The sequence below is a fragment of the Garra rufa genome, chromosome 14, assembly GCF_049309525.1.
Source record: "Garra rufa chromosome 14, GarRuf1.0, whole genome shotgun sequence".
NCBI lineage: Eukaryota > Metazoa > Chordata > Actinopteri > Cypriniformes > Cyprinidae > Garra > Garra rufa.
In genome coordinates this window covers 42592800-42605046 of record NC_133374.1, presented here as the reverse complement: position 1 = coordinate 42605046, position 12247 = coordinate 42592800, and the positions used below count along the sequence as shown (strand labels likewise).

Genomic DNA, 12247 nt, shown 5'->3' with positions numbered 1-12247 from the left:
CTCCACAGATCAGTCTGATTTCTCTCTCTGTAGTGATTCAGATCAGAAACACGAATTACAAACTCCGAGTCAATTGAATCGGTTGATTCACAAAATGATTCACTGTTTCGAATCGCTGCACGCTTAGAGACCTGCTGCTCAAAACAGTGAAAATACAACGAGGACAAACTCAAACGTGACAACTTTTACAAACAACTGCAAACGTTTTTGTTGTTGTAATGACAATCTTTAAATACAATAGCGATTTTTCTTTTTTAAATATGGATCAATTAAATGTAATATAGGCTACTAAATATAGGCTACTAAATGTTGAAGTTGAAGTTTTGAGTGTTTGTCTAATCAGATAATTAGACTCCCTCATTAGTGCACTGACTACTGAACTAGAGCTGATTGAGATGCACACACATTTATTTATTTTTTCCTATTAAAAATTGTCATCTTAAACAGGACAAAGTTTCCAAACACGGAAGAAAAAAAAAACGTCTGGTGAGGCAACTGAGATCCATGTGACATAAAGATGGTGTTTATTAAAGAGGAGAGTGAAGACGTGAAGATTGAAGAAACATTGAGAGTCAAACATGAAGATACTGAGGAACAAACAGGTTGGTTTTCATTCTCAAAGCTGAACTGTCTTCTACATTTTCTCAATTAATTTGTCTTTGGCAGGTGTTTTTCTACAGTTTGCCCTCTTGCAGATCTCTTTTTTTTTAAGGATTTCAGCTTCATTTTTTTCTTAGAGTTATCTTAAAGACCATTTTTCACTCATAGTGCTCTGATTTAAAAACAGCATTTAAAGAATTGTGTGAAATCAAATATTTATATGTTAATATTCACTGCTAGGATTGAGTAATATTTTCATATGAAATAGGTAAATAAGGGTTGTGTGCATGTGGTCTAACTTGCTCAGATGTAATGATTACGTATGTGAAATAAAGTCTGGTCATAGCTTTCACTCGACTAGTTCTACCGCTTAATAGTTCAATGAATGTTAGTTTATGAGAAGAGTCAACTAATATTTTATTAGTTGGTCAGTCACAGAAAAAAATTGTCCATGTCAAAAAACGTTAAAGAGATCGTTAACATCTAGGACTAATTCCAGTATATCAGGCAGGGAAAAAAAAAACATTTGTCTATCATTCATCAAGCTAACATCTGGCTAATCATTTAAAAGTGAAGTATGTAAATAAGCAGCGGACCGGTTCATCTGGTGACTCACGCTGGACTGAGACACACACCAGTTTATCAGCCGCCTCAGTATTTAAGGTGCTTTTTCTAACATATAGTTATAAAATACTACATAATCTTGTCCTGGCTGGTCAAATGCTGGGGTTGTGTGATGTTTGTTTCAGAGAGGGGTGTTAGGGGTTGGTTTTACAGTAAGGCTGGTCTGACAGTGGAAGTGCTGTTTGATTTTGGGCTCGCAGTTTGAGGTGCAAAGCCGTTGATCCTGTCCAGCTCATTGTTAGCCCTGGTACGCACTGGCCCAAACTGGCGATTGTCGACATGAGTGTTAAAGGAACACTCCACTTTTTTTTGGAAAAGGCTCATTCTCCAACTCCCTCTTAAAGGGATGGTTCGGAGTAGGATTGACTTCATTGCTATGCACTCCTAAGACCATGTAAATACCCCTTCCGAAGTTTTTTTTTTACCTTAGTCGAACGTTTATGGAGATATTAGAGTTTTTCGAATTGCTTGTTACAGCAGTAGACGGTACATGTAGTGTATCTCATAAATTGCACCTCCCTTTTGCAGCCAGTCTCTAGCGGCCAGTCAGTGAATTGCAGTTTAAGCCACTTCCATGTTGGTTTCAATTGAGAGAGCGGGAGGTTGCAGCTTGAAGACGCTGCAGGCAGTGGCGTGAAGTAAATTTCAAAGGGTTTCCAGTGATCAGGGAACAATGAATACTGTGTAGGGACCATGTCAGTTGGAACACAGTTCATGCACAGAGCTCAATTCTAATGAGCTGATTATCAGTCAGGTGTGTTATCTAAGAGAGACATGCAAAATATGCAGAGCAGGTGGAGCGTGAGGACTGGAATTGAGAACCGCTGGCTTAGGGCATATAGGATTTAGTTGTGTGTTAGTTTTGACACTTTACATGTTTGAATGTTTTGATGTCTGCTGTTTTGTGTCTTTAAACAGGGGTTAACTTTTACTTGTCTTTTTTCACTTTAGACCTGATGGCACTGAAAGAGGAGAGTCAAATACTGAATGAAATGGAAGAGAAAGATTATGATTTCATAAATGGAGAAAAATCTTTTAGCTGTTCACAGACTAAAATTACTTCCTCAAGAAAAAAGACTCGAAAGAAAGGAAGAAGTTATTTTACCTGCCAACAGTGCGGAAAGTGTTTCAGTCAAAGAGGAAGTATTAAAAGACACATGAGAATTCACACAGGAGAGAAACCTTATGGCTGCCAACAATGTGGAAAGCATTTCGGTCTTAGAAAATGTCTTAAAAGGCATTTTATGATACACACTGGAGAGAAGCCTTACACCTGCCAACAGTGTGGAAAGAGTTTCACTCAACCTGGACACCTGGGAGTCCACATGAGAGTTCACACCGGAGAGAAACCTTATATCTGCGAACAGTGTGGAAAGGGTTTTACTCGATCTGGACAGCTTGGAGCCCACATCAGAGTTCACACTGGAGAGAAACCTTATGCCTGCGAACAATGTGGAAAGCATTTCAGTCTTAGAAAAAGTCTTAAAAGGCATTTTATGATTCACACTGGAGAGAAGCCTTACACATGCCAGCAGTGTGGAAAGAGTTTCACTCAACCTGGACACCTGGGAGTCCACATGAGAATTCACACTGGAGAGAAGCCTTATGTCTGCGAACAGTGTGGAAAGGGTTTTACTCGATCTGGAAAGCTGAAAGTCCACATGAGAGTTCACACTGGAGAGAAACCTTATGTCTGCGAACAGTGTGGAAAGAATTTCACTCAACCTGGACACCTGGGAGTCCACATGAGAATTCACACTGGAGAGAAGCCTTATGTCTGCGAACAGTGTGGAAAGCATTTCAATCATAGGCTGAATCTTGAAAGACATGTTTCAATTCACACTGGAGAAAAGCCTTTCATATGCCAACAGTGTGGTAAGAGTTACACTCAAAATGGAAGCCTTACCAGACACATGAGAATTCACGAACAGCCTTATATGTGTGATCAGTGTGCAAAGAGTTTTGATCAACATGAAGACTTTGAAGTCCATAAGAAAACTCATGAAGAGAGTCCTTACTCATGCTCTGAGTGTGGAAAGAGTTTTAGTCAAAAATGGTTCTTTGAAGACCACATGAGAATCCACTCCGGAGAGCAACCCTACACATGCCCTCAGTGCGGAAAGGGGTTTAATTATAAGCATCACCTTCAAGACCACATTAGAATTCACACTGGAGAGAAGCCTTTCACCTGCAAACAATGTGGAAGAAGTTTCAACCGAAAAGGAACTCTTAACAGACACATGAGAATTCACTCTGGAGAAAAGTCAGCTACATGTGATCACTCCTTTACGAAAATTAACAATGGTTTTTTCGTAGTAACCATGGTTTAACTATGGTTTTAGTAATAAAACCATATTAACTATAAAATAAACCATGGTTCTACCACAGTAACCATAGTAAAACTATAGTTTTTGAAGTAAAACCATAGTAACTCCAAAATAAACCATGGTTTTACTACAGTAATTGTAGTTAAGCGATGTTTTTTTTTTATAGTAAAACAATAGTAACTACAAAAGAACTATGGTTTTACCACAGTATCGACAGTGAAACAATAGCAATGATGAAATGAACCATCTATAGCATAACTGTGTTAAAATAAAATATTCATGTACTATAATATGTGTGCTTATACTTTGTACCCGGAAGAAATAAATAAGCACGATTTTGTAAAGGAAAAAAATGAATACATACATACATATATAAAAGAATGGCTTTAGCTGCTCTTCCTCTTTCACATCCGAATTGTTTTGCTTCCTGGGGATTGAGTTGGTTTTGCAGGCCCATATCCTTAATTTCCCAAACATACAAAAAAATACATGCACATAACACACTCAACACTTCTTCAAACACTTTCTTGTGAAGACCTTATCCCACTTCATATGGAGTCAAATAAACCAAAATGTCATGTCATCTGTCCATTGAATAAAAAAAAAACCCCATCATACTATGTTTATCATAAAGAACAGGCTTTTTTATTATTAAACCACTATGCTTTTTTTTTTAGTTCTGTATTTTTATGATGTTTTTGCAACCTGGTCATTTGGCAATACATATACATAATTTACATAAGCAATAACAATATTTATACAGATGTAAGTCCACATGAAGTGCCACGTCTCCTATAGATCACAGCACCTCTTAGAACCTCACAGCAGACAACATCGAAACAACAATACACATTCACCACATCCGCCCACAACAGCACAAATTACTCAATATGCCACTGTGTGCTTCCCAAGTTCACTGTTACACATGCAACACATGAAGATCTCTGTGCTAGATTTTTTTGCCAACTACACAAGCTACATCCATCACTTCATCCACATCAGCCCCTCATACATCTACACTACAACTCACTGAATCTCAAACATCAAGCTCAATCATATCACCCACTAAATCCCAACCATCAACACAAACACGCACTCCCCCACCCAGACAATAAAATATATCCACAGATGTCTGCTGGGAGTGTTTCTGTGTCTGTGTTAGTTATTTATTTTTGTGGCTCAACCTTTTTGAGGACAAATTTTTCAAGCGAATGTGCCATGGCTTTCACACCAAAGCAAACACACTGTGTGTAAATAAAGACATTTATAGCCACATTTGTGGATTAAAAATTGCAGAAGAAACACTAGATGAGAAGCAGACAGTGGACAACTACATCCTCCAGAGGCTAACACAGCATTGGCCAGGTCAACATTTACCATTTATTAGACTTTTCAGGTGTATTTTAGGCTGTCATGTCCATTGAAAATCCTGAGGTGGAAGCTGAAATGGGCAACAACAAATATCATTGTTCAGGGATAATGGATATTCTGATGAAAGAGTCCAGGCCAATTTTTCCACTCTGATTAGGGATAATTCCTTGAGATTTGAAGTAATACAATAACAGGGAGTCTGTTGACATGACAATGACCTACACAAAACACATGCCACAAATTGTTTTCTTAAAACTGGTCCTGTTTGTCAAAGACAAAATCCTATTAAAAAAGTGCACCATCTGAAACAGTCATTCAAAGAATGTATGCATCATTACAAGGCAGGTACAGGAAGCACATTCTGCAACACAACCTTCTAGACAGAATGATACAGAACCGTTTCAATGTGGAAAAATAAAGTTTGGAGGACCTTGAAGAAAAATGAGCCAAGAAGAGCATGTGACCGAAAAGACAAGAAAACAAAGTGCTTTCAAACCCACAAGTTCTACCTTCTAAAGAAAAATGGAATATTTGGGTCATTAATAAAATCTTAAAACAAAATGATTTTTATCATTACATACATTATTAAAAGCTGATAAAATGCAATGAGTATTTCTATTATTAACAGAGAAGTCAACTGTTACACACTGCTTTATATCCTTCATTTCTGCCTGTCTTTGTAGTCACCAAAACCTTCTGTTGGTCAGCCCAATACAGAAAAGAAAAGTGAAGGACGTTACGTGTGGCCAAGTATGGTGACCCATACACACACACACACATACAGTTATTGTGAAAACAAGTGTCACGAGGGTGCTTGAGCACCTGCCCTTTTAGCCCCTAGTGGTCAAAGTGCCCTTTTGTTAAAATGTTTTTTTTTTTGTGATAATATAAAAAAAAAAAAAACGTATAAAAATAACGAATTTGCGACAGCCTGCCCAATCGAACAATTAGTAAAATAATGTTTTAGCTGTAAATAGAATGACCCTGATGATGACCTTTCACATGACGACCCCACCCAGAGGTTCAGGACGATCCGATCACGTTTATAACGCCAAGGATAGACACGTTCGTGGCTGCTTTAATGTTACTTATTATTATAAGAATGACGTGAAGAAAAGAGATTATGCACAAGTATTTACTTTTTTATAGCTTGTACGTGTGTGGTCTGCTCTGAAATAGCTGCCAATAATGTTAATGTCATGTAAACAAAAGTGCATTTTCACTTCGTGAATCATTCTTGCATTTTGGGGGAGAAAAGGATGTAATGGACATCTTGGGTCTGGTCTTTTTTGTGTATGTCATGCAGGCCTCGCAAATTCGCTTGCCCGAAGCCCCGGGGCTACAGTGTTTTTCAGTCGGGCTACCAAAATAGTTAACTGGACTGCCCGACGGGCGATCTTAAAGGAGAGGGCTCCTGCAGGTCCTTAAAAACTTCTCAATTAGGTTGTATCAAATTAAAGGCCATAAAAAGTTTAATGTATGTTAAATAGTATAAGAAAAGACTTAATTATAATTTAGGAGATCTTACAGTTGGGGACGGAAAGGGACAGAAAATGAATTTTATTTCCACATTTTTTCAGTTCTTTATGGTCAAATTATTGCAATAATCGACCTACGTGTTTATGCAGCAAACACATAGAGTTGTAAATGTGAAAGATGTTAAAATGCCTTCTAAAAATCTAAACAATTAAGAAAAAATATAATAAATTATAAACTCGATTTATCCCTTTTAATGGTGAAAATTTGATGTTTATCTGCTTACCCCCAATGCATCCAAGATGTAGGTTACTTTGTTTCCTCAGAAAAACACAAACGAAGATTTTTAACGAAAACCGGTGCAGTCTGCCAGCCTTATCATGTGCGTGGATGGGCACCAAACCTTTAAAAGTAAACAAAAACATGCACAGACAAATCCAAATTACACCCTGCGGCTCGTGACGATACATTGATGTCTTTAGAGACGAAACGATAAATTTTTTGTGAGAAACTGAACAGTATTTATATAATTTTTTACCTTTGATACACAGCCACGTCCATCAGTGATGTGCACGAGTTTGGCATTAGTCACGTCACATGAGCACGCGCTCTGTCGTAGAATACGCAAAAGCAGTAAGGGGAAATCAGTGAAAAGTCCTGGATGAGTTTGGGCAAACTAATGTAATCTTTTAGCTTTAAATCGGTTTAAACAATCAGGATACGCGCAAGTAATTACCATTTTGAATAGCCGCTATACCCACAATCTCTGTGCTCTGTGTAAACAATGAGTGTCGTATACATGCGACAGATCGCTTCTGGCATTTGCGTATTCTACGCCAGAAGCGCGTGCACATGTGACGTGACTGATGCCAAACTCATGCTCATGACAGATGGACGTGGCTGTGTATCAAAGATAAAAAAATTATATAAATACTGTTCAGTTTCTCACAAAAACCGATCGTTTCGTGTCTTAAGACATCAATGTATCGTCACGAGTCACAGGGTGTAATTTGGATTTGTCTGTGCATGTTTTTGTTTACTTTTAAAGGTCTGGTGCCCATCCACGTCCATGATAAGGCTGGCAGACTGCACCGGTTTTCGTTAAAAATCTTCGTTTGTGTTTTTCTGAGGAAACAAAGTAACCTACTTCTTGGATGCATTGGGGGTAAGCAGATAAAAATCAAATTTTCATTTTGGGGTGAACTATCCCTTTAATGTGATAAAAATATAACTAATTCTGTTGTTTGAGCCCTTCGAATAATGCATTATTGGTCTTATTAATGACATTGTTACTTATTATGTAAGTAACTGGATGCCTACAATGAGGTGATGGACCCGAGGGGCTCTTTAATGGCTAGTTCCAGGTGCCCTTTTTATACTTTGAGCACCTGCCCCTTTAAAGGTCACTGCACGGCCCTGGGGAACATTTATGAATTCATGAGTACGGTTTATAAACTGAGGGAACGAATTGCAAAACCGTACCCATGGATTAATTATTTTTCTTCTACAGGGGACATTAGGGGCTCCATACTGTATAAATGCTTTGAAACTGCTTACTTGGAAAAAAACATACAAATCATTCTTGTAATATTAATCCAAAAATGTCTTGAATTGCCCTAATACTGGGTGGAAAAGGGTACTGTCAACTTCAAACAAAGTTAATACAAATTTTATTACTTTGTAAGCAACACAGCTAGTGCAGAGGAGAAGCAGGAATGTAAGAAATAAATGGATGCTGTTTCCATAATGTTAGTATAATTGGGTTTTATACAAACATAAAAATGTAAAACTATAGCAAAATATAAATATGGACAATTTGTATTTATTTTTTTACTTTCAATTGATAGAATGATCATTTCTGATCTGAGATGAAGTAGCCTACTGTTGTTAGCCCATATGTTGTGTTTAACACTGCAATATGAAATGTAATACATATTTTTCAGTCAGAGATATTACTCATGTGATAGATAACTGTTATAATCTCACTTTAGCACAGGGTTATAGTTAATCCTTTACATAATAATGTAATCCTTAATATAATATAATCCTTTACAGTCATAAATCTTTAATTTTTTCAATTTTATTTAATAATAGTTCAATCTCTCTGCAAACTCAAATTTAATTTAAAAAAAATCGTAAGTTTTTCCAGTCCTTTAATTTGAAAACCGAGATACTGGAATTCTTGGTTGAGAATATCACCAATGTTATGATGTATTGGATATAAAATTAGATAATTAGTATCAATAGCTTTGGACTTTTGACAGATCTGCAGTTCATCCTACGTACTAGGTACAGTATTATGTGTTGTATAATGTAAAGTTATATTTTATTTTTTAGCAAACAAGACTTTTATTTTGATCTGGAGATGTGACGACATAAGGCTGCGGCGCGCTCCTGCCTCTGGGATTCAAACGGAGAAAGGTGTGTGCTTTTAACAACTGAAAGTGTTTAAGGCTACGTTTACATTAATCCGGATACATTTGAAAACGGAGTTTTCATTTTAAAACGCTCTCCGTCCACACTAGCGTTTCCAAGCGTTTTCTAAACGTTTCTCATCCACACTGAAACGTAGAAAAACATCAAATTCGCCTTACTGCGCATGCGTAAAGCCTCCAAAATTATACAGATGTAATAAGTTTTCACGCAATTCTTCTGGCGGGATCATTTACGGAAATATCTCATCTTCCACTGACGCGTCTATATCGCGCTCATTCATATTTTATCTGAAAAGCAGTTGTCTTCATGTTTTGCAGGACAGCAACTGTGAGTAAATTTTCGGTCATCATTTTAGGACTGTAATTTGAGGAGTGTACAAGGTAAATCTCTTTAGCAGCAGTGTGTAAATAGCACAGGCACAATTACTGCTGTAAACATAGATATCTATTTGTACAATATGCGTCACATGACTATAAATATGCATCATCGTTTTCCAAAGCCTCCGTTTTTACTGTCCACACTACAACGTGAAAACGACGTTTTCTAATTTATCCACTTTGGCCAGAGTTTTTAGAAATAATGGTTTCCTGTGATAAAAACGGGGTTTTCGTGTAAATGAGAGGCCAAACCGCAGGGAAATATCTGCGTTTTCCCTTCGTGTAAACGGGGCCTAAATCAAGACAACTCGTTCAGAGAATTGCGTATAAAACTGTGAAATTAATTGTAATGCTTTATTTAGTGACACTGTACTCCCTATATAGTGAATATTTATTCCTAACGAATTCGGTCACTATAGTATGTTTTTCAATACTTAGAAAGTCAGTGAAGCCCAGCAAATGTTTCATTACCAACATTCTCTAAAACATCATATTCTGTGTTCACCAGAACAAAGTAACTAATACAGGTGTAGAACCACGGTTAAGGTGAGAAAATGATAACAGAAATTAAATTTTTAGGTGAACTTTCCCTTTAGTATGACATGTTTTTAATTTTTTAGACATTTTTCTGGGTATATAATGTCTTATACCATTGCTGCTGTCTTCATATCTGCTTGGTTTTCTGGTTGGCCAGTTATTGCCAGTGCCGCTTTCTACAGAGGAATTCTCATTTTTCAGCATTTTTTTCCACCTTAATGCCTGTCGAAATCATCTAGAGATGAAATGTTAATGGAATTAGAAAATCAAAATGTCATCAGTTTATTTCAATAATAATCTGAAAATATCCTGCCATAATTTGAATTTCACCAGTTTTGGCAAAAACAGATATTTTGTGTGGTCCATGTCTCTTCGTCAGGGAGTTCTTCTTTTTTTTACCCGTTTTGTCTAATTGTTCGGGGGCAAGTAACAATATTGTTGCTGAAATTTGTAAGTCAAAAGTTAACTGTTGCCTAATCAGGAAAATTTCAACTTTCAAGATTATATTATTTATGTGGGTTGGACTTGTAATAGGTCTTCATCTTCAAATGTCCAGCACTCTGCTATAATTCCAACCAATGATTCTTCTAAAAATTCTACAATATAGTACATGCTGAGGAAAAGAAAAGCAATGTTAATTTGTTGAAAATGTCACCTACTGCACAGTTCTTCTAGAATATATATGTGACCCTGGACCACAAAACCAGTCATAAGTATAACAGGTATATTTGTAGCAATAGCCAAAAAAACATTCAATGGGTCAAAATGATAAAGTAAAGTCTTAAGACAATTTTATCAATATTAAGTTTTTTTTTTCAACCTCATCCCAACTTACACACATGTATGTGCATATAAATCTCACATTATCAATGTCAGAAATTCACTGTTGACGCAAGATGGCCATGAAATTTACTGTGTCCCCATGATTGATTCTGATTGCTTTCTTCTCCACTTTCTCTCTAGGGATCCATCTCATTGATGCTTGTTTTTTGTTGTAATTGTATACTCCCACAAGAAAGGTAGAGGATTGTGATAAACCCTGCAAAGAACTTTTCCATCTTTCTGTATTTCATTTGTGATATCGCAGCCGTTCTCATTCAGCAAGAAGGCGTTGTTCTTGGTACTTGTAGTTTTTCTCTCTCTGTGTTTTTCAAGAGGACATGACTGCCTTTCCTCTATTCTCTTGGCGACCTGTCTCAAAGGGTGTTTTCCACTTTGCACCATCCTCTTCATTGTGTACAGATATTATTCAAACTTGAATGCGCTGCAGTTGTCAAGCCCATTAAATTGCACAGCATCATCAGTGATGTGGAGCATAGAGTGGATGTTGTACACTATAAACTCCTCTCCATTAAGCGCTCGTCCTTTACAGACAAAGTAGTGCAGCAGGTTTCTCGCATACTCCGAATGGCTCTTGACTAGTGTTGGTGAAACCAGCAAGCACATGGCCACACTGAAAGCCAGAAAATGTTGGTACAGGTCATCCTCAAGGATTCCTTTCAGCACCAGCTTGCCTGTGTACAGCATGAATTGTCGAAATTCAGTAGCCTTCCACCTCCATCTCACCCAGGCTTCGAGGTGTGCGAGAGAAGATGGATGGAATTTATTTTTTGATTTGTAGAAGCCTATTGCTTACATTTAGTTTTTGAGTGCTGGAGAGCCTCACTCCTCTCACTCCTCTCACTTAAGGTCCAACTAAGCAGCATCTTTTTCATCACCCCCAGACATGATTGATGCATATAATCAATGGGGAAGCTCTTGACCATATCAATGGACAGCTGGGCCAGTGTTGAGCTGTCTTTGTGATGTTAGGCTGAACTTGACTTCTGAAGGATACATCTGTTCTTGGAGTAAGGTTTTCGGTGTCCTGAAAGGTCACTCTGTTAAACCATTCACCCTTTTGGTCACACTTGTCACAGCCGTAATATCCAGAGTATAGCTTAGTGCCCCGGACAAAAGCCTTCGCTGGAGCATCGCAGAAGATGCAGAGAACATTTATGCTATGTTTTTTACCTTTGCATTGAATGCCGCTAGACAGGAGGACTTCGAGGTCTGCTACAAAATCCTCTAGAAAATGCCGACCTTTTGGCCGGTTGTTTACACAAGCTAATGTTGTAGGGAAAACAGCAACGGGACTAAGGTGGATGGCACAGAGGACAGGCCACATGGCTTTCCCTGAGCTTTTGAACAGGGGTAGGCCATCAACATTAAAAGACAAATCGATGGTTTCATGGTTTTGCAGCTCTTCATCAAGGTACTTTTCCAGGTGTTCCAGTAGCTTTTGATGCAGAGGGTAATGGAAATACTCCATTCCAGACTTTTGTACGGTTGCTACATTCTTTGGTGTTTTTAGAAAAGTACATGCAGTGGATGGAAGGTCTATTTGGCCGTGTTGCTGAAGGACATTTAGCAAATAGTCAACGGCATTATTTTTTACTTGAAATCTGTCATGATCGGGGCTGTGGGTCTTCCTCAGCCTCTCGAGGTCGCTGTTCCCCT

At 37.7% G+C, this 12247-nt stretch overlaps 1 protein-coding gene across 1 annotated transcript; it reads left to right on the top strand.

Annotated features, from left to right (window-relative positions):
- The first annotated feature begins 269 nt into the window (after positions 1–269).
- LOC141284665 (uncharacterized) lies at positions 270–3789 on the top strand. Its single transcript, XM_073817657.1, has 2 exons — positions 270–602; positions 2176–3789. Exons 1-2 carry the CDS (start codon positions 518–520, stop codon positions 3552–3554), a joined length of 1464 nt encoding a protein of 487 aa, XP_073673758.1. The 5' UTR covers positions 270–517; the 3' UTR covers positions 3555–3789.
- Positions 3790–12247: the final 8458 nt, after the last annotated feature.

Bases quoted from the DNA above. Each gene is read 5' to 3' on its own strand.
- LOC141284665 (XM_073817657.1), top strand. From the start codon at position 518: ATGGTGTTTATTAAAGAGGAGAGTGAAGACGTGAAGATTGAAGAAACA. The intron at 603-2,175 runs GTTGGTTTTCAT...TTTTCACTTTAG, and splicing joins AGATACTGAGGAACAAACAG to ACCTGATGGCACTGAAAGAG.